This window comes from Penicillium digitatum, chromosome 2, assembly GCF_016767815.1.
Source record: "Penicillium digitatum chromosome 2, complete sequence".
In the NCBI taxonomy this organism is placed as follows: domain Eukaryota; kingdom Fungi; phylum Ascomycota; class Eurotiomycetes; order Eurotiales; family Aspergillaceae; genus Penicillium; species Penicillium digitatum.
In genome coordinates this window covers 1,837,961-1,862,361 of record NC_089385.1, presented here as the reverse complement: position 1 = coordinate 1,862,361, position 24,401 = coordinate 1,837,961, and the positions used below count along the sequence as shown (strand labels likewise).

Here is a 24,401-nt window from a genome sequence, read left to right as displayed (position 1 = left end):
TATAACAATGGAAGACGAGAGTTTTACATATCCAGAGAGACCCACCAAGAGGGTTCGCCAGGCCTGTGAGCCTTGCAGGTACCAGACTATCTGGGTTATTCAATGAGACAGCTGTTAATCATTCCCCTAGGCGTAAGAAAGCAAAATGCCCCGGAGAGCAGCCGGTCTGTTCTTTGTGTGCCAGACTACGGCAACAATGTCTATATGCTGATGAAAGGCGCCGGCCACTTCCTGAGTTGAGTCCAAGACCCAATGATATAGACTCTCGAACATCTAGAGTTTTGGTGAGTGTCTCCTTGTTCTCTCAGTGCAAGCTCCACGGCCTTTGTCCAAATACTGATTCCATCACAGGACGATCGGCTACGAAGCCTGGAAAGCAAAGTGGGGGAGGTTCTGGATGTACTTGGGTACGAAAAAGGAGGATCCCTATTTGAGCAATCACTTACTCTTAGAAACATGTTGCAGTTCGAGGAGTGAGCCGCAAATGCCCACAGAATCTCTTATCCCGTCTGTGACGATGTCAATGCCAAGTTCATCCATTACACTGCCACCGTGGGAGGAGATCATTCCTATCGCGGAGCTGTATTTGCTATACTGTGACTCTCAGCCTTTGCCTCTTTTCTATAGGGATAGCTTTCTTGCCACTCTACAGACACGCGACACAGAGCTTCTTTTTGCAATACTGGCACTTGCCTTCCGCTTCTCATACACTTACCATAACAGTGCTGATTCCACCAGCCTAACAAACAGCTATGCCGAAGTTTCTCGGGGCCTTGTTATGAAACGAATCTCAGAAGGGCCAGTTGAGCTTTCGACGCTTCAATGTCTATGTATTCTGAGCTTGGTCGATTTCACGAGTAGGAGCCTAGCGTTTCTTTTCTTTGAACACGAGCTAATTACATCTATCAGACGGCAATACACATCGTTCCAGCATCCACAGCAGCTTAGCAATGAACCTTGCACAATGTGCCAATCTCGGACAAGAGCCCCGTTCACCAACCAGCACAATAGTCCGCGAAGAACGCAGACACTGCTTCTGGAGTATATGTCTTCTCAAACGACTACACGGTGGTGATTTCCCAATCCCGGACATCCCCCAAGCCGGAGGCCCTCCATATCCCCGAAGCCCGGCACGACCACCACGCTTCCTCTCTCCGGGGCCATCCACCGGCGAAATGCGGCGAAGTGATATGCAGGACGAAGGAATCATTGCATATGTGATAGTGCTGAGTGAAGTGTTCGCGAGAACATCGCGATACGTGCGGCTCCACGGACGTCCAAGCAATGTCCCACCGTGGTCTCCTCATTCCGAATACTCGAAAATTCTCGCTTTACAAATGGACCTTGAGACTCGCATGCCGTATCTTCATCGGTTTAAGCCAGCCAACCTCGGTGAACGATCTCTCGAGGAATTACAGAAGTATCGTGAATACTGGGGCCCGTGGTTTCTGAATCAATTTATTTACCATACCAGCCTGTGCCTACTCAATCATCCACTGCTTCTCTCACTCAGTCTTCGGAATTTCCGGAGTACAATCCCGGAGATCTTCCTACAGCACACTTCGGACTTGATCTCCTCGCATACAACATGGATTATTCACTTTCTCAACTGTTTCGAAGAGAAGTCATTTCTAGTATCAGATCCGTTACTAGGCTACAGCGCCGCTGTTGTGGCTACAATCGAGCTGCAACTCAGTTTCACGGATGATTTGACTATCAGAGAACACAAGCGGGAAAGATTTGCCAAGTGTGTCAAGTTTGTGCAAACTATGGGAGAAAGGTGGCCGCACATGGCTCGATTGGTATGAAGTTCTGCTCTCTCGGATCTATGCTGGATCATACAAACAATCTAACATTTCTTTCACATCGACAGGCACATAGATTACAGCGATTAGAAGACGCAGTCTCGGCAACCTACCAATCAGACCCCGGCGCACAAAACCAAAGCCTTCTGATCGACCTATCCCGATTCTGGGAAATCCTTGAATACTCATCCAATAGCGATATTGACTCTGCTCGACGTCTATTCGGGGAGTCACTTTATACCGGTCCGTCTTCTGCAGGTGCAGAAGTATCTCAAACATCTCCTTTGCCTTCACCGTTCCGGTTGAGTGTCCAAGAACAAGATACACCAACTCTTCGGTCTCAGCCATTCAGTACAAGTACAGTCTTTCCAAGCCAGGACTACCCAGCAACTTCTTTGGTCTCACCCCAGCATTTGACAATATCTAATGACGAGTTCTCTATTCTTGCTGCCAATTTCTTTTCCCAGGGACAAGAGTTCCTGCGCAGTGGCGATAACTGGGAAAGTGTTGGGAATTTCTAAAGGCTTGCATCAGTAGGCTTCTTCTCTTGTGTACATTTATCTTTCTATTCAAGATCTACGAAAGTTCCATGGCATATTATTCATGCTGCATTTCCTTCTTGTAATTGACGTTTGACCCACATGTGTCCAACGTTATACACAGAAAAGTCGACTACACATTTGAAGGTCTTTTTTGCTTTCTATTTATAAATCCTGAGAGGAGTGAAAACATACCCAAAAGGACAGGTAAAAAGACATTGGCAACACCACTAAGACCACTACTAAGAAGAGAAAAAAATGCCTCACAAGGCCGCCTAGGCGGCGAACAATTCTTGCATTCATAAATTTAATTTGTCAACTACGACGAGGCCAAAGCGCCCTTGAATTCCTTGGTGAAGTTGAACACCTCAGAGTAAGTGTTGTACAACGGCACTGGCGCAACACGAACAACGCCTGGCTCCCGCTTGTCACAGATGATACCTGCATTCTGTAGTCGTTCAGATACCTTGTGCAGTAAGCCAGGCTTGAGCAAAATACTCAACTGAGCACCTCGGGCATGGTGATCTGACGGAGTGATAATATCAAACAAGCGAGTCTCCTCGTTGGTATCCTTGAGAAGTAAGAACTCCAGATACGCTGTCAGTTTCAAAGACTTCTGGCGTATGTCGACCATGGAGGTCTGATCGAACACGGACAAAGCTGCACAAAGACAGGTCAGATCAATAACTGAGGGGTTGGAGACCTGGAAGCCTCCAGCTCCAGGAATAGGCTTGAACTCTGCTAGTGGTTAGCATCTGCTAGAGTATGCACCGTGCGACACGAGTGGGAATAAAAACGAACTGTTATCCATCTTAAACCGCACTGACCGGTCACCACCATACCATCCTGTCAAGCGGTGACGGAACTGGGGAGCATCTGCTCCAGCGCTATAATCAACCTGGCCATGTCTCTCGTGGACGAAAATACCACCCATCGCGCCGGGCCCGGCGTTGCCATACTTGTACGTGCACCAAGCTGCAAAATCAACGTCCCAGTCGTGCAGCTTCAGCTCCACATTTCCATATGCATGTGCCAGATCCCATCCAACCACGAGGTTCTTCGATTGAGCATACTTGGTGATTGTGGCGATGTCAAATAGTTGTCCGGTGTAGTATTGAATGCCGGGGAGAAGAAGCAGCGCTGCAGTTTCGGCATGTTCGTCGATACAGGACAGAATTTTCTCTGTTGAGACCTCATGCTGTCCCTCATCTGGGCCAATAAGAATCATGTTCTCCGTTGCATCTAGATCATGCCAGGTGATTTGTGATTCAATTGCATACTATGAACGTGTTAGTGGTAGGTCATCACAATGTTGATCCCGAGGGCATCATTTATATTGTAGAACTATAGATTCTCACTCACATGATCGCTGGGGAATGCCTTCCAATCCATGAGAATCTTTCGCTTAGTCTCAGTCGGCTTGTAGAAGCTTGCAAGCAACAGGTGAAGGTTTGTAGTTAACGTTCCCATGGCTGCGACCTCTTCAGGCGCAGCCCCAACAATACGGGACATTGAAGCAGCCGCCTGTTCAGATAGTAGTTGCCACTGTTTTAATGGTGAGTCTTCAAGATCGGTGAAGTGTCCGGAGACGCCGATGGATGACCAAGTATCCAACTGAGCTTCCATGTACTTTGACACTGCCTTGGGCTGGATACCCAATGAGTTACCGCAAAAGTACGTGCTGGGCTCTGATGAGAGACCTTATTTAGCTTGTTAGCAACGATCAAACCATCTTTCAAGTCCCCGCGGGGCTTATGGTTCTCACCTGGCTTTGCCAGCTTCTTTGTAGCGAGGTTCGCCTTGGAGGGAATGATAAACTGGTCGCGGAATTCACGCAGAGGATCTGCTGCATCTAGAGATGCAGCATAATCCTGTGACACTGCCTCTGCAGGGAAGACCGGCTTGGACACTCTTGTACCTGTCATTTTGGAGATAAATGCAATCGTCAAATGTTTCGTATATGGTTTAGCAAGTCAAGCGGTGAGGATTTGAGTTGTAACCAACTTGAGGGATGGGAAAAGAGGATTTTTAACACAACTGGGAAATTCAATTCCTTTTTATAAGGGAAGCGCCAAATCGGAGACTAGGGATTCCCAAAGGAACTGTAACAGTGCTAACCCGGATCATTTTCCGCTTCCGCCTCACCGATCCGTCTCCACACTAGTTTTTAGTGGTTGGCCACATGGCGATCGTTGCATCATCGAAATATAAGAATATAAAATGTACATGGGCCACTGTCTATCATACATTACATGCATAATACGCATCACAATGTAGGCGTATTTATGCAGACTAACTTGCAAAAGAAGAGCCACCGAATTGATTGGCTATTGTTCCAAGCTTTAGAAGTCTTGACCATAATTTCAAATTGAAAAGAGCACTACTTCCTTACTTCGGCATGTCTATCAATAGGGAACTAGTATATATTCCCGATATTTTCTACATCCTTAAGTGTTGAGCCAAGTGACTAGAACCAAACCTATCCATAAATCCACTACGGTTATCGCACCCTCCCGTGAAGGGGCGGAAGACGGATATAGATCCGGACATCTTCTATAGATGATTTGACTAAAGGGCCCCGATGCGAGCCGATGCAGTAAGATACTTCAATAACGAGACCGTATAGCACTAAGCTACTGTTGCACTATAAAATTTAAAAAAACCATCCTCCCCCTTTGTCTTTGTTTGTACCACGCCATGCGTTGATCTCCCTCCGGAACGAACACCCCTCCTCCACGGTCATTATTCACAATGTTGCAATCAACAGATGCTTTTCTCAACGATCTTTTCGAGGGTTATGCTGAGCAGGGCTTTCTCTCGGATGGTCCTCCACTGGCTAGACTCTCAAACCCCTCTTACGAGACCTGGGAGGATTTAGCCAGCCAACTTCCGAATCTCATCCAAACAAGCCAAATTCGCGGTAGAATCGAAAGGATGCCCGTCTACACGACTGAGCATCTTCAGACGGAACCAGAATGGCGACGAGCATGTGTTATCATGGGATATCTAGCTCACGCTTATGTCTGGGGAGGAGAGACCCCAAAAGACGTAAGCGCCTACTACCATTTCCTTTCCGTTCAAACAAGAATTTCCCTAACATCCAGACAACAGAGACTGCCCCCCTCAATTTCAAAGCCTTTCCTTGAGATATCAGCACATCTGGAACTTCCCGCCTGCGCCACATATGCCGGCCTCACACTGTGGAACTTCATACCTTCCCACCCAGAAGCAGACATCACAGATCCGGACAACCTCCGCGTTCAGACCTCCTTCACCGGCACAAAAGACGAGGAATGGTTCATGGTGATTTCCGTCGCCGTTGAAGCCAAAGGCATCAAGCTCATCTCGCTGATGCGGGATGCTTTCAAAGCAGTTGCTGCCAATGACGTTGACTTACTCACTGCCCTTTTGTGCAGATTTGCCGACGGTTTGTGTGACCTCACACTGACTCTGAAACGGATGTACGAGCACAACAAGCCCGCTGTCTTCTTCCACCAGCTTCGGCCGTTCCTGGCTGGCAGCAAGAATATGGGTCATGCTGGTCTTCCCAGGGGTGTGTACTATGATGTAGATGGTAGTGATGGAGTGGAACGACCAGAGAATTGGCTCCAGTTGAGTGGTGGGAGTAATGCACAGAGCTCGCTGATCCAGGCACTTGATATTTTCCTTGGTATCAAGCACTCTGCAACAGATGGGAGGCAAGCTTGTGGTCCGAGTTTCATTCAGGTAAGAACATCACCGGACCTTGGTCTTCGATGTCTATTTCTCTAGACATGTACGATGATGTATTAACACAAAAGACAGCAAATGCGAGACTACATGCCTGGTCCGCATAGGCGCTTCCTTGAAGAGCTATTTGATCGGGCTAGTGTTCGTCCGTTCATACTGGACTCGCCGGTTCAACCGCTTAGGGATGCATACAATGCAGCTGTGAATGAGCTCAAGGCTTTCCGCGATACACACATCCAGATGGTCACTCGATATATTGTTATGGCGTCGAGACAGCCTAACCCGATTGAACAGGGAACGGGGAGATTGAATCTAGCCACAGCTAGCTCTCAAATGAAGGAAGCAGGTGCAAAGACTAAGCTTGCTGGGACTGGTGGCACGGACTTGATACCCTTCCTGAAAAAGACCAGAGATACGGTTCAAGATGCCAAGTGCTAGGTAGTCAGATCGACATGCAATGATTGAACGAATACTTTGTGAAATAGACTTGTGTTTTCATATTGTAAATTGATGTTAGCTTGTTGCCACCAATACTATGGTTCAAAATGACCTTCCTAGAAAATGCATCATGTCAAGAACCAGCATGAGGTACATCTCGAGATTTGGAGGGACATCAACCACGAGTGAACTGCATCCTTACGGACTTCATTCCCCTTTCACAGGTCAGTTCCGGACTTCCGAGTAAACATTGTTGCAAACTTGGTATGAATATGGTTTGGATGGAATCTCTGGTGCATTCTTAGGACCCCCTAAAGCATTGTCTGAAATTTTCCACCTCGCAAATAACGAGAATACGGCCGATTGTGAGTCCTAGGAACAAACCTGCAGTGACCCGCATATTTGAGCCTTTTGGTTGTAGTTGGCATGCAATGCACTAGTCGTGATGAATTGGATGGAAACAGACAGGCTAGATCTTGTGGCCAGGCAATTATCAGAGGCGTTAAGACACGAACTCCGACTGTTCGGGGCAAGAGATTCCCATCAATGGGGATGTCTGGACCGGGGTGATGAGGGTTGCTGGCCAGGCACATGTTGACGGAGTGCCCAAAAGCCAGCCACGCGGCGATGGCCTGGCTTCTTGGTTTAAGAGAAGCGTGTGAAGCAATCACCGTTTCTTTGTGTTGGCAGGCACACCCTCACTCTCCCGCAGCTTGGCCAGATACTTCTCTCTCTCAATCAGGCGCTCCTTCTCTTCCCTGATCATCTGCTCAACTGTCTGAGTAGCCTCGGCCATGCGATCAAGCTCTTTCCTCTCGGTCATTCGACTGTATGGGTTCCCGGGCGCATCACTCATCGGAATATCCGCCGTCCTGCCGTTTCCAATCTGCTTGTTATTCTTTCCCTTGCTCTTGCTAGGCTGACCACCAGCAAAGCCTCCAGTGAGGATCTCATAGAATGGCTCAACGGGCTCATTGAAAATGATCTCTTCGTAGTTCTGGCTGACCACCGTTTCGCGACGTTCCCTCATTCCCTCCGCATCTGGGCCGTAAGGGTGTAGCTTCAGACTGTGCCACAGGGTCTGCGGCTTCTCGTTTGACTCGGGCACAAAATAGAGCTTGATCTGTATTTCGAATTCACCCCAGCCAGTTTCGGAAACTTCAAAGGGCGGCTGCTCGATTGAGCGCACATTGTGGGCGTATGTCTCGTGCAGCTTGAATTGGACTTTCTTCAGCCAGTACGAGATGTCCTCGCCGTTGACCCCCTTAACGAAAATCTCCCACCTGTGGGTATGGTCCGGAGGTGAGCCTGGGGGCTTATTTTCGGGATCGAAGGGGTGCGCTATACTGCCAAAAACTGTATTTATTAGCTTGTCACTGTTGGCGATTATGCGCGCTTTGCGGACATACCAAATGGTCGGAACACGGACACGCCCTGCGAGCGAATTAGTTTGATTTCGATATTTCTCAGGACTTGAAGCTTACCCTGACGCGCTTATTCCCTGTTGCAGATACCATCTTATGAGATGATTGTAGATTGTAGAACCTACCAGGAACGGCTTGTCCAGAGCAAGGGCGCTAGAAAATTGCGGAAGAAATATAATCCGCCGGTGGCCAGACAAGAAGGCGAATGATGCCGAACGCCCCCTTCAAAGTCCTGGTCAAATGAAAATTGCCTTGAACTGCTTAACTGTTTCAATTATTGAAGAGCTTGAGATCTATCTCATCTGCCCAGTTTCAAATTGTCAATTGCGAACCTAAATAGCCTAGGCTATTGTTCCATTTTCTTAGTGATATCATTCTCCGGAGCTATCGCAAAGCTACAGCATGCCGACCAAAAGACTAGTCGTCGCCGGAGGAAGCGGCTTTTTGGGTTTGTAATGTCCATTTAGTGCAAAATCTTTATATCATCATACTGACTAGCTATTTCAGGGTCCAGAATTTGTAAAGCTGCAACAGCAAGGGGATGGACAGTTATATCATTGAGGTAGCCTTTCCAGCCTATGCATGGATCTACGGAAAAGCACAATTCTGATATTTGTCTAGTCGATCTGGTGAGCCCCGGTGGGAGACAGTGACCGGTTCTCGGGAACGGCCCAGTTGGGCAGGCTCCGTGGAATGGGCCAGGGCCGATATCCTCAAGCCAGAGAGTTACAAGCCACATTTGCATGGTGCATCTGCTGTTGTCCACTCAATGGGCATTCTCTTAGAAGCCGATTACAAGGGCGTTGTGCAAGGAAGAGAGCCAATTTTCAGTGGCCTTCAACGAGCTTTTAGTGCATCTAAGCTTGGAAGCCAGAACCCTCTAACAAGACAAGAGGGCGAGGCTTTGGAGCCAAAGGAGAAGGATAGGCAGCTGACCTATGAGCTGATGAATCGGGATTCAGGTACGTACAAAAGTTTGAAATGTCCGCTTCGATAGCTGACACATGTGTGATTAAGCAATTGCACTGGCCCAAGAGTCCACCAATGAACAAGTTCCGACCTTCGTTTACATCTCTGCGGCAGCTGGGGCACCGATTCTGCCGGCCAGGTACATCAGTACTAAAAGAGAAGCAGAGGCAACCATCACATCCACCCTCCCGGACCTACGAAGCGTCTTCATACGCCCGGGTTTCATGTACGACTCGAGTCGGAAATTCACGCTGCCAATTGCAATGGGTGGCTTTGTTGCCTCTGAGTTCAACACATTCCTAGGAAATAGGCTTGGGTTCCTCGGGAGTATGGCCGAAAAGCCCCTCAAAGCCGATGTTGTGAGCGAAGCGGTGGTCGAGGCATTGGAGGACGAGTCCACCAAAGGTGCAGTCGGAACAAAACAGATTGAGGCACTCGCAACAAAAGCCTGGCGAAAGACAATGCTTTAAGTTTGTTGGCGATGAAGTGACTTGAGTGTTTGTAGAACAATGTTTTTTTTTGGCAAAGGGGGAAACGCATGGAATCTCTGCATGTTGAGTGATGCCTTGCCCAAGTAAACCTGTGTAGCTCGGAACTTGCGCTCATCTGAAATATCGAAAACAGTTTCACATTCAAATTAAATCATGGTGCCACGTTCGAAGCTGTCCCGAATTTCGGTGGTGTACTAGAGAACTGTTAGTGAAACGATCACACAAAAACAGTGCAAGAGAACACTAACCTTGTTGTAGAAACGAGCAAGTTTCTGGTTGAACTGCCTGTTCTTCTCGTTGATGTATGTCACATCCGCGTCATCATCACCACCACGGCGCTCCTTGCGTTTCTTCAGACGCACCTCCTCTGCCTTCTGGATATCATTGACTAGTCTGTCAACAGCAGCCCGGTCTGGTTTGCTATCTGTGAAGCCAGTCGAGTCCGCAGTGGAATAGAAGCTACCGTTCTTATCGATTGCAATCATTTCACCGTCCTCGGTCTCAACAATCTCGAGATCGCCATTAGCCGCGGCTCTTTCAATCGCAGCAAGTTTTTCTTTCTCATAGGACTCCAAGTTCGGCGCCATTTCTCTCAATTGTCTCTTGTAAATCTTCCGGGCATCTTGGGTGTAATCCTGGAAAGCCACGTCATCTCGATGGCGCTGCTTCTTTTCCATGCGTCTATCCCACTTCTCCGATTCGTCGACTGTCCAGTCCCATGCGCGCTTGCGTTCAAAATCTTCTCCGCTGGCTTCTGTATCAGCTTTGAGAAGGTTGTGGGAGGCGAATGCATGCTTGCGGGACAACGTATTCAGCAAGGCCGGGTCTGTAGCCAGACGCTGGGACTCGGCTGCAGTCTCTTTAAGGTTGCGCTCCGTTGCAGACTTCTATATGTTGCGTTAGTTTTGTGAGGGGGTAGGACCGGGCAAGTCTATTGATCCGCGCAAGCTATTTTTGAGGACTGCTTACTGCTCGAGCCTGCAGGGCTTTGAACCTATTCATTCTCTCCCGCGCTCTGGATGCGGCATCGTCCTTTGTGTTATCTGGTTGGTTTTTGGCCTTGTTTTCGGAAGTTGTGACAGCCGATTCGCTCGTATTCTCGACCGGTTGCTCAAGGGGTTGTTCATGGCTCGCCTCGTCCTTCGCGGATTTATCCGCATTTCTGGGTTGAACCATAATTTTCGAGGGTTTATCAATATACCAACAGCAGTAGTGGATGGAAAGCGGTACTTGTTCTGTTGGCAGCTAGGTTGATAATAAATAAAAGCTGGTTGAAGATGAAATAAAAGCGCGAATGCGGTCCATTAACCGCCTCCCACACCGCCCTTTGTCTGCCAGCCAAACCCCAGACTTGACCCCTTATCGGCCCTTGTTTATCTTTTCAGGTTCTCCACATCTCAGATCAGCTTTACTCTAGTCGGCATGGGAGGGCTGCACACTCGGTTGCTGCTGCTGCAATCCAGGCGACGGCCTAATGCTGGTAACTAATTGTCACGGCAATCGGTGCGCAACCTCTATCCTGCAACAGTTCAACGACCCCATGATCACCATCTGAACTGCTTCGATCCGTCCTGACGGATTCAACTGAGCCAAATCATGACTCGAATACTAATAATGTCCTATCTGGGTACCTTCATGGACTTTTTGCCACCGAATGGAAGCTCAACACCAGCCCCCCCCCCCCCCCAGTCATGGACCTCCATCAAAGGACTTACGTCGCGGAACCAAGAGTTTTTGTGGGATGCCAATAGCGACACTGGCGATCTCTCTTCCTTGCGGAGTCTAATTGAGAGATATGTCAATGGCAAAAGTGGAGCAGAGATTTTGCAAACTGGCAATTGTCTGCCATTCTACCGTGCTTTACGACGCTGTCAACTGAAAAACACATTGCCAGAAATCCGGTCGATGCTATGTGACTTGTTCGCAAGACTGAAGCATCTCCAGCTTCCTATCCAACCTGGAATATACACTATAGCGTTATACTTTGCATCTTTTGATCTTTCGCCTTTAGATCTCAGGCACTTCTTGGATGGGCACCACCATGTGGGCTTTCCAGCCCTGGGTCTCGAGGAAAATTTGCGCATAGTCCAATATTGCTCTGAGGCACTTGACTGCAAAGCTTTTGAGGACCCATACGATGAACCCGATCCCATCCTTGCGAAGAACATAAGCGGAGCAGAATTTGTGGCCCAAGATCACAATTTGCATGATAACTTATTCTGGACGCAAGCTACTGATTAAATTGGCAACCGATTTTATTCTGAAGCCAAAGCCCAGGATTCTATATGTCTACTTGCTAGGCTCGGGAATTATGAGATACTCCACAAATGCGGGTCTCTTTTTTGGAAAAAATCTTCGGCCTTACAACCATCAACGCTGCATCGCTGCCTATCAGGTAGTGCTTGCTCTAATGCAAAATTTTCAGTCTGAAACAGCAGTGAAATGCTTGGAAGATATCTCTCAACAATGTGGTGATAACCTTCCTTTCACTGCCAAATTCCCGAATGTTCGATTCCTCCTTGATGACACTATTGTGGGCGAGGCACTACCTGATCTAGTGAGGGGAAAGGACTACCTTGAACTACTTGAGCTTTGCGTTGAGGAAATGGATCGAAGGTTGGGTATTCAATGGAGCCCTAAAAATCAAAGCCATTTCAGTACGGCTTTAGATCTGTCAGCATCAATCTGGGAAGCATCTGGTGATCAACTTTTGCCCAAAATTGATAAAAAAAAATCCGTTGTCTCCGATCACGCAGGGCACCTATACGCAGAGATTTACGCTCATGGCTGCTCCAAGTCTCTGGCTACACTGGGCAAGATCGTAGATCTGTTGAATGACCACGACAGACAAGCCCACAAGATCGTCACCCATCTTGATTATAATATAGCACGACTAGATGAATTTCGCTCCAAAATTGAGTCGCTTGAACTCCGATGGGTACCAGAACACACTTACCGATTGAATTTTCTAATTCCCAAATCCCGGCGCTGCGTGATTCATCCGAGGCTATGACCCCATCTACCCTAAGCCTTGTTCGAGCTCGTTTGATCATTCATGGAGTTCCCCAAATGGGGATCGACAACTTACATTTGATGCAACTCGGCTGCATAGATATACGATTTAACCCCGATCAACCCTGGCAGCCATCCGGCTACATCGTGGTTTGGGACCGCCATTACGGGGAACTCCTCGGGCATTGCGCTGGGCAGAACATCGGTGTCATTGACTGTGGACCAGCGCCTTCAGATGGCCCTCTTGGCACCTTGATGCATCTCACACTCCCAACTTATCCTGGCGAGCGAACGTTCTATCCTAGTGGCACACGCCCTCGCTCCCGAAATTGCTGGGGACCTTATTTCCTAGATGTAGATCCAATTGCAGATCTAATTGCAGATCTAGAGTATTGAGTGTTTCCCTATAGTTTATATGGAATGCCTATGAACTCATGAAATCGAGAAAATACTATGTAGATTGATGAATCTTTTGATGTTGATATGACTGAGCGGTGATGTTCTTGGGCAGAATCTAAATGCACCACGTTGTAGTCGCGGGCTTATCCTTTCCAGCTCTTCTATCTCCAACATCACTCCCATATTCTCGATAACCCAAAGCTGTGCAATGATTCTGCTCGTCTATAATCCAGTTTATCCCTGTCCATGAATCTACGCCCGTCAACTAACCGTTTTGATCAGCAGTTGACAAGCATCCTGATCCCGACTCGTTTTGCCTCGCTGCCCTCGCAAAATGATCAGATTACCAATGACGCGCACTGGGAAGAATTTTCCACATACAAGTCCCCACGCCATTTGAAATATTAGGATCGTCGGTAAGAATGGCAAGATACTACCTATTTCATGCCGACCTTCGAATTCTTAGGTATGGCTAGCTATAATTGGTGTTTGTCGGAATATCTCTTCCTATTCAGGCCGGTTTTGCGACGACGAGCACATGGAGACCCGAATTACTGCACTTCTGCAGCACGCAACAATTGCAGATCTGCAAGGCTCTCAAGGACGCAGTCGAGTTTGTTGAATTACTCCGTACAACAGCTAACGCAGCCAGGCATGCATTCCGAAATCTTTTGACTAGTGTGGGCTCTCAGTCACCGTACATCAGAGCCCCCGATTCTCATCCACCTTGCATTTCCGTGAGATCCTTGGGATCTGCGTTCATTCTAAAGTTAACGTATGAGAACTAACGCGAAAATACATAGTCTAAATTCCTACATCTGCCGATGAGGTTCAGAGCTCGAACGGTCACCCTTATCAAACTCCTGAATTTGCAAGTCAAAGAATTCCAATCGCGTTGGATTACGGAGTAATGCTTCCAACATCGGGCTACAAATTCCTCCAAAATGGCCCACAGCATAGTAAAACGCCACATATGATGTATGTAGGCACGATGCTTGGATCCATAAATCTTAGCGACACAATCTATAGTCGCTAGCGCTTGGCCCATTCAAACTCCGTCTATCCAACCTCAGTTCGTTCGCATTCGCCAAGTTGTACAAAGTCCTCCGTAGCTGCCTCGCCGATCGATCTGACAGCAAACGATAGTTACCTCATCCCCATTTGGAATTGCCAAAGTCCACTCGGGAACCCCCTGCGTGCAATGGTAAGAGTGTTGTCCTGGAATATTAATTGACTTTGAATTCCAAGAAAGCTATCTGATGAACTTACCGGTTGATATACTTCTGGCTTTTCCTCCAAAAAGCTTACCACTTGCTCTTAAAAAAAAAAAACTATGCCGGGGCTGCTCCGTACTCCGTACACCTATCAAGACCAGCCCACTTGTCACAAGTCCCAGTGAACACAGCTCCCGGATTCCCCATTGTGGGGGCAGGTGAGGGAGATCTTTTTCTAGACTGCTAAGCAGCGGTTGAACGCCAATCACCGCGCCTCGCGGCAGCTTCGGCTCCAGCCACTTGGGATTTGAAATCTGGGTCAATGCCAGCTGCTGCGACGGCTTGTCGGTCAGCATCCGGCAAATTTTCCCTTCTCCCAATAAGCGGCGATTGGAGTTTTTGCTTAAAGGCCAGTTACATCGTACTTTGTGCGGGTTACTATTTACACATTGGAGACGGGATAAGGCACGGTAATCCCCTAATCGTCAAATTAATGGCCCACCACAAATCCCCGTAGACCGGTTCGCAAAAAGGCACAAACCCACGAGAACTTTGTTAGCTTTGTCCTTTTGTTTCGCCCCATTCGCACTATCCCTACACGTCGTAAACTGGCGACCTGTACACTGGCGACACGAGATACTTCAGAACACCGCAGTTCCCAATGAAAACCTTGCCAATTGTACACGCGAGTTCCACAATGCAGAACGACTTCTACTCATATTCTATTTCCTGACCGTCTTTCGAGAGAGCAGAGATCCTCGCCAGTTTCTGCCAGGAACAGTCCCTAGTTCACACAGCTCCACGCACTATTGCCATGGAGGCACAGCCCACACACCCATGTCCACAGACGCCCACTTGGTACTCCGTACTGGTCTCCCCTTCTCGTGGCAAAACCCGCTCGGCCCGTTCCCCCGGCTCTTCCCTTTATCATCGTCGGTGGATACAGCACCAGTTGCAGAGGATCAACCCAGGAAGTACTTCTACTAAAGCAAAAGGCAAAGCACGGAGTTTTCATACTGTTGGTGCCATTCTTACTGGGTTCCTGTCATATTCCAGCTCTCGGTTGATTGGATAGCCCGGGAAAACCAGACAGGGGTGTGTAAAATTTGCTGCGCGTGGTCATTTTTTCCTTGGGTTCCTGAGGAAAATCGTTGACCAACGAATCCCTCCCAAAGGGAACTATAGATCTAACTAATAGGGTCAGTGACGATATAAAAAAGGATCATACCGAAGTCGTGACATGCAGCCATGCTGTTAACCGGCTACTTTTAACCGACTGCATTCAAATGCGGTTTATCAGATGCCTTCACTAACCGGATATGTGTTTTTGCCGTGTTTTCTCTCTTTTCAATTCCCGAGAGACATAAGTTCTACCTGGGGCATTGACTCTGTTCGGATTATCTGATCGCTTCGTGGGTTATATTAAATGCCCCATCTGAAACAAACCCGAATACGGCAATATCTAAAGTATAACACAAAGACCACCTGTTGGCACTTGCACAATTCCCCGATCGATGTCGAGGCCACCGCCACAGCAAAGTGGGAATTCCACACCAGAACGGCCCTACATCGATTTGGACCCCCGCACTCAACACCACGGCCCGATACCCATGCCCCATCCAAACCGCCATGAACCTCGCCAGATCATACAGAGCACGAGCTATGAGCGCCGTATACTCGGGGCGCCGCCCACTGGTCCAAGGCTCCCCGCCTTGGTTCTTCCTGAGAGAAGCGCAGATCCACGACATATGTTCTCATCCGACAATCCCTACTTGAACACACAACCTATGCCACAATCGCCACCTCTGCAAACATATCAGCAACCCCCAGGAAGCTCTGATGCCCGCGGTTATTACAACCCATTTGAAGAGAGAATATATCCAACTTCGAGCCATGCCCGTGACTACGATAGTCACCGGAGCTGGACATACGACGTGGAGTCCCAGTAAAGTCCCTTTCTTTTCGTTTCTGTCGATTGAACCACCTCTATCTGTCAGTGGCCCGTTCTGATCCGATGTCATCGGTTTGAGATATCGAACACAAGCACTCCTTTCATGTCACATCTGTGATAGGTTGCACAACACAGAGAGACATAAAAAAACCCCCCATTCTGACTACGAAATTCATATAGACACAGCAGTTCTTCCGCAGCCATGCCAAGTCCCGTCTGGTCGGACAAAAGCGCAGCGACCCACTCATTCAATCCCATACTACCCAGTTCTCACCAAGATTCAAAACCACCATCCCGAAATGCAAACTGCAGAATGCCACACGGCTTCGACAAAATTCTTCACCATGATCCAGACCCACAATCACCATCGCCTCCTCCGCCACCCAGACGACCATCCACCCAATCCCGATACCATCTCCACATCCGACAACAGCCCATCGCAGCACGAGCCTGCGGCGCAGGTGACAGAGACCGCCGACCCGTTGACCCTCCCCCAATCGTGCAGATTCTCCTTGCCGACTTTGACTCCAATTCCCAAGAAGACCGGGATCTCCTCCAAGACCCCCGCTTCACCGTGGGATGTCTACTGTTCCCCGTCTCGCCCTCTCTACCATGGGCCGAACCAACAGAAACACATCCCCGCGAGCGCAAGCGCGATCATGACCGAGATCAAGACCGGGACCAGAATCCTGATCTAGAACGAGAACGAGCAAGAGAAAGTGAACGTGAAACAGATGGCATCGCCCGCACAGATGACAACTTCTCAACGCCATTACTATCCGGCAAAGCCTTCATGTCCCCCTTCTATGTCGACGCAGATCCGGATCCTAATTCCGCTCCCGCACATCCATCTTCCATGATCGATCCTCATCCCGAAACCTCCCCTCACAACGTCTACAACCACGCCGCCTCGCGTCTTCACCAACCAGCTACCTTTTTCATCTTTGCGGATCTCTCGATTCGCTCGGCGGGCCTTTACAGGCTGCAGTTCCGATTGATGAATTGGGGTTCTGTTGAGGATACGGGGCAGTCAATGCCAATTCTTGCGGAGGCGTGGTCTAATCCGTTCCATGTGTATCCTGCAAAGGATTTTCCTGGGATGAGGGATTCGTCGATTCTTGCAGAGGGGTTGAAGGAGCTTGGGTTTGTGGAGTTGAAGACGAGGGGCCATGGGAAGGGGAAAGGGAAGAAGAGGCGGTGATTGGTGTTTCTTGTCGATTTTCTATCGTTTTTTGAGGGGTCCATTTTCTCTTCTTTTGTCGTGTTGATATTATCATTCGAACACCTTGGTTTTTGGGTTGGAGTTTGTGCATGGCTTTGTCTTGGGTTTGACATGAGAAATGGACGTTTGAATCCTGGGGTGATACTGCGGCGTTTTTTTTTTTTTTTTTTTTTTCTTTTGCTTCTTTTTTTGTCAGTTCGACATGCAATAGGCGAGATGAGACATGAATGCTTGGGAGCGAGGAATATAGAAGAAAAGGCATCTATCGAGGCCCAAAAACAAACGTTGATATGATACAAAGTGGGATACAGGCAAAGAGTGTACAGCAGCGATGTAAACACAATAGCTCTAGGTCATCTAAGCAAGCCTCAACAGCTGAGGAGGCAAGCCAGGTTGGAAGGTCTGATCTTCCCACTTCTCCTTCATCTCCACCAGGCCTTTCTTCGACAACAAGGTCGGAAGGCCCTTCTGAGCAGTAAGGTTGTACACCTCACGGCTCTTCTCCATATTACCATCCTCGCGGAAGAGCATCGCCAGGATATACCCAGCCTCGTTGCTTCCCTTATCAAAAGCAAGCTCGTACCAGTCCATCGCGAGCATGCGGTATGTTTTGCGATCCATGGGTTGGTTGAATATCGTATAAATCCAATTAGCGATAGGTTCGAACCGTTGCAAGAAGGCGTTACGCGCGGCGTTAGCCTCCTCCCTCTTTTTGGCGTTTCTCTCTGCTTCGGTGGTGAATTCGCCTTGAGAGGTACGATAATAGAAATTGGCAAGGTGAAAGCAGGCTGGAGTGTGTCCCCCCAATGCAGCGGCGGCCATGTACGACTCATAAACCTCGAATTTGTCGGGGGCCTCCGTTTCCAACACCGAGATGGCAAAGTCAGCCATGGCGATCGGGTCATGGAACTCCACGGCGGCTCGGCGCGTAGCCTTCTGGATGCCCGCTAGACCCTGTTCTTTCTCAATAGCAACAGCGTACATCCGCCAGGGCGAATCGAAATTGTCCAATAACTTAATATCCTCCCAAAGGGTAGGTTGTTTGCGAGTTGGTTGTAGAAATGGTAGAATCTTCTGCTCGAGCAGCCGGGCGGCTTCTGCATTCTCGCCACGCCAGATGAGCAGTTTGGCATATAGCATAATTGCATGAGGGAATTCATCTTTGAGAGCCAAGTCTTTGACCTTCGCTATGCACTCGGTGTTCTGGTAAATGTCCACACCTTCTGTACTGATATACCGGTTCACGAGTTCGACAAGGGCTCGGCGCGAATTTGCTTTTGCGCAGCTGGTCAACGCCCATTGATAAATGAACTGGCCTTTCTGAAGATCTGCAAGAATAAGCGAGATTCGATAAACGGCATCGACATCTATAACAACGTACGTGGTTAGTGCCAATATGTCCAATTCGTAGCCTTTTGGACTTAAACTCACCTATTGAGATACTCCGAACAAGACTTGCGGAAGGGAGCTGTGAGTGCGATAGCCTGATCAACTGTTCACCCACAGATGCGAACGTCGCCAGGTTGACACCTGGCGGTATAAAGTTCTTATACGTCTCATAAAGTTGGCGAGTGAATTGCTTAAATTCAGCCAACGTTGGTTCAACATGCGCAGTACAATAACTATTCCAAAACCCATCACGGTCTAGTTTCACTCCACCTCGGGCTATCAACTCATTCCGGGGTACGCCCCTCCTCTCTTCTTTTCGAACAGATGGTGCTTTGCGAGAAGGCCTGATAGCTGATCGAATTTGAGTGGTGTGGAAGGGTCGTTTCAAGGGAGCTGTGTTGCTATCAGTGACAGCTCGAGCGGTGCAAGCTTGCGCACGGTGGTGACGCAAGGCGTGGGCTGGTGGGCAGAGAGTTTGGTGTAATTGACGCCACTGCAGTGGCGAAACTAATGACCTGGCCATGAGAAAGAGTGTGGAGGGCAAATGGTGGAGGTAGTAGGTGAGGGGAGGTTTTTTTTGGGGTCAAAGTTCTGGAGATCGGGAACTTCACCGCGAAGCTACTCCGATGTTCAGATCTACCAACTTGACCATACGCCATAATAGTTTTTAAAGGGTTTGCCGATCTTTAAAGTGGTAGAGTATCATTGATATGCTAAATGCATCAATTAACCAAACGAGCCCTCTGTACCAGACGGCCCCAGAACACAATGCGTATAATGTACATTTTGCCTTGATCTGCCAGGCCAAACACAATTAAATGCTCGACAAGATCTCTCAAAAGCAAGAATCCAAAGAGAGAAAAGAGAGGACAAGACCAAAGCAACATCATCTTCCCCGACTTCTCTTCCCAATCTATCTCCTCCCGTGCGTTAAAAGTAACACGGCTCTTTTACTCCATAGTCGCCTTGGCACCGATCGCCTTGAACGTCTCAATGAGCTTCTCCGCCTCCTCCTTGGGCACAGACTCCTTCAGAATCTTAGGCGCAGACTCGACAAACTTCTTGCTGTCCACCAGCGACAGGCCGAGCATGGTCTTGATCTCCTTGATGACCTTGGGCTTGGAGGTAGGCTCGAACGACTCGAGCTTCAGGTTGAACAGCGTCTTCTCGGCAGCGGCGGGAGCAGCCTCCTCCTCTTCAACGGCAGCGGCCGCACCGGGGGCACCACCAGCAGCCATGGCGAAACCGCCAACGGGAAGATCGGGGATGTTCAGGCGGGTCTGTACAAAGGTTTTGATTAGCTAAGGTTCAGATAAATACCTCCATTGAACAGAGTGGTGATCTGGACACAAAGAGACATGCAAGATCCACATATCCTGGCTAACAACCGATGGGTTATGCGTAGATTGTCAAACACACCTTCAAGCTAGAAACTAGATCGGCAGTCTCGAGCAAAGTCAATGTGCTGATCTGGTCGACAATCTGGGAGATCTTAGGGTTGGTAGCAGCAGCAGGGGTTGCCTGGGTGGATTCGCATCGCCGGCTGCTAGGTGTGCGCCGGGCTGTGAGGTGTGTAGCGGAGGTCACAATGCGCAGGGAGGACGGGCGGACGGAGCCGGAGAGCTGTCTAGCGCAGCGGGATGCGACCTGGGTGGAGAAGGACATGGCGAAGGTGAGAAAAGGACGAGAAGCACGAGAGAAAGGAAAGTTCGAGAAAAGTGGTGGGGATTGAAATCGCGGCTCGTTGATATCAAGACCGAAAGGAAACATTCGAGGAAAATCTGGGAGTGGCACGTGATTTATGCCTCAGGCATCAGAGTCTATCAGACCAGAAACCAGTTGGTCAATGCTCAGATGTACTACAACTAAGTATGGGGTACCCAGTTCTAGAATACCAACTAGTTGGCTATCTTTTTCTTGTGTGTTTTTACCGAACGGTCTTACTTAGTTACGCTATACACTACCGTCCTAAAAAGCCTCAAATGACAAGTTTAGGCGACTATACTAGAAGTTTTCCCGTGTCCAACTTAAGGTGGCTGTAAACTGGATGTTCATGATGTTCATTATTCTGCTGTGTGACTATACATTTGTTTCTCTACATCTCCTAAACGTGTAGGACGGTCTCTCGAAAAGATCGACTTCGCATTCGAGACAAATGTCCAAGCCAGCACTCATGGAACTAAAGGAATGTTTTGGGAGGAGATCTAGCACCGCAAGGAAGGCGCTAAGAAATTAGCTGGAGGTACCAGTCATGAGGAGGTTGTGCCGATTGACGAAAAAGATCAGTCAATCTCGTAGTGAGATAGAGCCAGCTTCAAGGGATGCATTTGTTTTAAGAATAATGAGCTTAGACATTATATAATACTATGCAATGCTACTGAGAATAGACCGATTTGACGTTGGATATTCTATACCAACTTTAGCTGTGGTTTTCATCTGGATTATCTTGAAAACACAAGCTCGACATTCAAAATAAAAAAAGCCGTATTCCTAAGGAAGTCAGCACTAATAAAATCGTATAGTCGTGAATCTTGACTCAGAAGGAAAAAGTACCCAATGAGTGTGAGGTAAGCTTAAAGAAGCCTCGGTCTTGTCCCAATGCTATAGATCCCAGTGACTAGTCCGCTCCAGACTTTTCTCAATAGAGACACTTTTCTCGGCCCAATCTTTATTACTCCTGTGAAAGTCTCTAGGAGTCCTTCTCTATCTTTCTCTCTGGGTCAGATGACCCAGGATCTCACGGCAGCTTTGGATGCAGCATTCGGGCAGGATACCGAAAATTCCGTCGCCATCTGCGGGTTTTCTCTTCATGACCCTGGGGAGTCTCCTGTGTTCGATTACTATCACACAGCGAATGATCTGTCGCCAAACGGAACGAACAGCGTAAGTCCGGACTCTGTCTTCGGAATTGGTAGCATCTCAAAGCTTTCCACCGTATATCAGCTGCTTCGATAAGGAGGCCACAGCCTTCTTGATCAACCCATCTCAAGATGAATGCCTCATGTTGTCGCTGGAGTATTGAGATATTGAGATATGGGGAAGACGAGAGAAATGTAGGTCCGAGTTTGAGGCCAATGATGTATCTACAGACGAAAAGGACATGAGTGAGAAGGAACATATACAGGTGCAACAGTGATGCATTCAGCCTCACATGATATCTGAATATTTTCTCTGCTCGATTATGTGAAAGTCAGGCTTTTGCAACACATCCCAACAGCTCCAAGAGCAGACCACCTAGCAAACCAAAAGCGTAACCGTAATAGCGCCAATGCCGAACCGTTAGTGCCATATGTATACATAAGAGTATAGCGAAGAAGACGGCAAGAATACCGTTAGCTGCAAAGAAAGGAGTAAAATCAAGTGCGCCAATGCCATTTGGCTCAGTATTTTATCTCTTTCATGGTGATTTGTGATATTGCTCAGTTCACACTTGGGAAGGTTCAAGATTCGTTCTCACTTTTATTCGCGAAAGAATCGAAAACCTGGGGTTTATATACAAGTTGGATGACACTCGCGGAGAGTGTCTGGAAATCCCCGTGCTATTGCCATCAAACTGTCGGAAGTGGTTTGTAATTTGATCAGCCTGAAACTGATCGAGCTAAAAAGATAGCCAATAATCCCAAATGCTACACCTTTTCATTACGGCAGACGAAAGTAAGAGTCAGTCTATGTGGTTCTCAAAAAGCAGATCATCGTATGAAGATCGATAGGCCTCAAATTATCAAACGGCATCCAGACCATCATCGCTCCCCTTTTTTTTTTAAAAAAAAAACCTCTAGTCCTGGTCCCAGTCACCTCCACCCTTCGGAGGCTTGGGACCACCTGCCTGTCTCGAGACAATGATCTGGTCGACACTCAGCACTGTCCGGGCAGACTCACTGGCCAGACGGATCGCAGACATCTTTGTAGCCATAAGATCCAGAATGCCCTCCTCGACAGTGTCCAGAGTACCGTCGGAGTCGCCAATCTCAAGATCCACACCTGTAGTCCAGTATGGTTCCTCCTCTTCAGACGAGCTGCCCTCCTCGTTTACAGAAGATGACTCGCCAGGAGCCGTGGTACGGTGGTGTGCGGTGTACAGACGCGAGAGAACCTCGGTGGCATCGAGACCGGCAGACTCGGCAAGAGTGCGGGGAACGACCTCGAAGGCCTCGGCGAACTTGCGGATGGCGTACTGGGGCAGACCGGGGGTTCGGTCGGCAAAGTTGGAGATGCGCTCCACGAGCTCGATCTCCGTGGCACCGGCACCGGGCACGAGACGGGGGTCCTTGGTGATGGCCTTGACGACGTTGACGCCGTCGTCGATGGCACGCTCGACGTCCTCCAGGTGGTTCTGAGTAGCACCGCGCAGGACAATGGTTGCTGTGCGGGTAATGGCGTTGGCATCCTCCTGGCGGAAGACGGTGACTCGGTCACCGCCAATCTCGGTGGTCTCGACAACATCGACCTGGCCCATCTCATCGGGCATGGGAGCACCCAGGCGAGCCAGAGGTGTGGCACCGACCACGCGACACAAGCGGCGGAGCTCGAACTTAGACAGAATCTTAATAACCAGAATATTGAAACGGTTGAGGTAGTGCATGGCCAAGTCGCCAACAGTGGAACCGGCAACGACCACACGGAGGCCGGAGTCGTAGAGCTCCTTAATAGCAATCTCTAGACGATCCTCCTCACCCGCGGTGAAGTCCATCATCTCCTTGGCGTTCTTCAGGAGCACTGTGCCCTTGGTCTCGGTCTGGCTGATATCGATGGGGCAGCTAAAAACACCGACCTTGGCCTTACTGGCCTTCTTGACAATTCCATCGGGCTCCCGGGGGAAAACCATACCCCTCACCACTTTGGACTGTTCCAAGCTACCACCCATGATCTTAACCACTCGCACATTGTCGACGTTGAAGTTAAGGGGGTTCTTGGGCAACACAGCCAGAACCGCCTCCGCAACCAACGCAGCCAAGGTATCCTCCGTGCCGGACTGCTTAGAGGCCACCACTGTGCGGAGAGCCTTGCTCAATTCTGTAGCCGATCGCATATCCTGGAGTCTGTCGACCTCGAGCTCTAGATGGAATCAGAAATCGTCCCTCAGATGTACATCAATAAAACCATTCAAGGGGGATAACATACCCTCTAGAACCGACAAGGCAAAGTTCTGAGCCTTCTCGTATCCGGAAACAATATCACTCGTCTTGAGACCCATGCGGATCAACTCCTCTGCCTTCTTCAACAATTCACCGGCCAGCACGATAACCAAGTTGGTACCATCGCCCATCTCCGCATCCTGCTGCTGACTCGCCATAACAAGCAGCTTAGCAGCGGGATGAACAACATCCAACTCACGAAGGATCGTGGCCGCGTCGGAGGTCAAAATCATCTTTTGCAGGTGGTTGATGACGATCTTGTTGCGGCCATAGGGGCCCAGGGAGGTCTGGACGGTTCCTGAGATAGCCTGGCAGGCTTCGATGTTACGGATAACGGCTCCATCTTCGGCATCGTGACTATACAGCAGGAAACACAGATTAGTCAACTGCCTTGCTTCTCTTGTTGGAGGGGCGCCAGATAAGGAGGTCCCTATTGCGGTGGGTTTTCGGGCTTCTCGACTTTTCGAACTCACCTCTGGTACCCGGGCTTGAATAGCCCCGCCTGGGAGGGACCGGGAATTGATAGCGACATGATATTAGGTCGCGTCCGAAGGAGATGCGACTGGATATCAAATGGGTTAAATGTGAGGAAGTGGATGAAGCTGTTGTGCCGGGCAATTTTTGGAGCTGCGGTGGTGGGTTTGCTCGGTTTGCACGAGGGGGAGCCCGCCAGTTGCCTCGTTG

General features: G+C 49.0%; 10 protein-coding genes across 10 annotated transcripts; 4 read left to right on the top strand and 6 right to left on the bottom strand.

The window, feature by feature from the left end:
* Positions 1-7: 7 nt before the first annotated feature.
* Positions 8-2,326, top strand: Pdw03_6734 (C6 transcription factor, putative; the record flags this gene model as incomplete). The annotated part of the gene is made up of 6 exons (XM_014681227.1): positions 8-78; positions 131-284; positions 352-407; positions 466-857; positions 910-1,802; positions 1,874-2,326. 6 exons carry the CDS (start codon positions 8-10, stop codon positions 2,324-2,326), a joined length of 2,019 nt encoding a protein of 672 aa, XP_014536713.1.
* A 337-nt stretch (positions 2,327-2,663) lies between these two features.
* Positions 2,664-4,269, bottom strand: Pdw03_6733 (Kynureninase; the record flags this gene model as incomplete). The annotated part of the gene is made up of 4 exons (XM_066101433.1): positions 2,664-3,082; positions 3,146-3,623; positions 3,707-4,044; positions 4,110-4,269. The coding sequence occupies 4 exons, from the start codon at positions 4,267-4,269 to the stop codon at positions 2,664-2,666; spliced, it is 1,395 nt and encodes a 464-aa protein (XP_065956516.1).
* An 826-nt stretch (positions 4,270-5,095) lies between these two features.
* Pdw03_6732 (Indoleamine 2,3-dioxygenase pyrrole 2,3-dioxygenase) lies at positions 5,096-6,511 on the top strand (the record flags this gene model as incomplete). Its single annotated transcript, XM_014681229.1, has 3 exons — positions 5,096-5,392; positions 5,456-6,070; positions 6,149-6,511. 3 exons carry the CDS (start codon positions 5,096-5,098, stop codon positions 6,509-6,511), a joined length of 1,275 nt encoding a protein of 424 aa, XP_014536715.1.
* Positions 6,512-7,178: 667 nt separating this feature from the next.
* On the bottom strand, positions 7,179-8,028 carry Pdw03_6731 (YEATS; the record flags this gene model as incomplete). The annotated part of the gene is made up of 3 exons (XM_014681230.1): positions 7,179-7,867; positions 7,921-7,945; positions 7,996-8,028. The coding sequence occupies 3 exons, from the start codon at positions 8,026-8,028 to the stop codon at positions 7,179-7,181; spliced, it is 747 nt and encodes a 248-aa protein (XP_014536716.1).
* Positions 8,029-8,337: 309 nt separating this feature from the next.
* Pdw03_6730 (NAD(P)-binding domain) lies at positions 8,338-9,374 on the top strand (the record flags this gene model as incomplete). The annotated part of the gene is made up of 4 exons (XM_014681231.1): positions 8,338-8,383; positions 8,443-8,497; positions 8,557-8,897; positions 8,953-9,374. 4 exons carry the CDS (start codon positions 8,338-8,340, stop codon positions 9,372-9,374), a joined length of 864 nt encoding a protein of 287 aa, XP_014536717.1.
* Positions 9,375-9,541: 167 nt separating this feature from the next.
* Positions 9,542-10,571, bottom strand: Pdw03_6729 (Pre-mRNA-splicing factor syf2; the record flags this gene model as incomplete). The annotated part of the gene is made up of 3 exons (XM_014681232.1): positions 9,542-9,589; positions 9,644-10,282; positions 10,365-10,571. The coding sequence occupies 3 exons, from the start codon at positions 10,569-10,571 to the stop codon at positions 9,542-9,544; spliced, it is 894 nt and encodes a 297-aa protein (XP_014536718.1).
* Positions 10,572-15,630: 5,059 nt separating this feature from the next.
* Positions 15,631-17,172, top strand: Pdw03_6728 (Velvet factor; the record flags this gene model as incomplete). Its single annotated transcript, XM_014681234.2, has 2 exons — positions 15,631-15,965; positions 16,152-17,172. The coding sequence occupies 2 exons, from the start codon at positions 15,631-15,633 to the stop codon at positions 17,170-17,172; spliced, it is 1,356 nt and encodes a 451-aa protein (XP_014536720.2).
* Positions 17,173-17,550: 378 nt separating this feature from the next.
* On the bottom strand, positions 17,551-19,105 carry Pdw03_6727 (Tetratricopeptide-like helical; the record flags this gene model as incomplete). Its single annotated transcript, XM_066101432.1, has 2 exons — positions 17,551-18,560; positions 18,625-19,105. 2 exons carry the CDS (start codon positions 19,103-19,105, stop codon positions 17,551-17,553), a joined length of 1,491 nt encoding a protein of 496 aa, XP_065956515.1.
* A 427-nt stretch (positions 19,106-19,532) lies between these two features.
* Pdw03_6726 (mitochondrial 54S ribosomal bL12m domain-containing protein) lies at positions 19,533-20,247 on the bottom strand (the record flags this gene model as incomplete). Its single annotated transcript, XM_014681236.2, has 2 exons — positions 19,533-19,862; positions 20,002-20,247. The coding sequence occupies 2 exons, from the start codon at positions 20,245-20,247 to the stop codon at positions 19,533-19,535; spliced, it is 576 nt and encodes a 191-aa protein (XP_014536722.2).
* Positions 20,248-22,357: 2,110 nt separating this feature from the next.
* On the bottom strand, positions 22,358-24,249 carry Pdw03_6725 (T-complex protein 1, theta subunit, putative; the record flags this gene model as incomplete). The annotated part of the gene is made up of 3 exons (XM_066101431.1): positions 22,358-23,637; positions 23,704-24,074; positions 24,191-24,249. The coding sequence occupies 3 exons, from the start codon at positions 24,247-24,249 to the stop codon at positions 22,358-22,360; spliced, it is 1,710 nt and encodes a 569-aa protein (XP_065956514.1).
* Between the last annotated feature and the right edge of the window lie 152 nt (positions 24,250-24,401).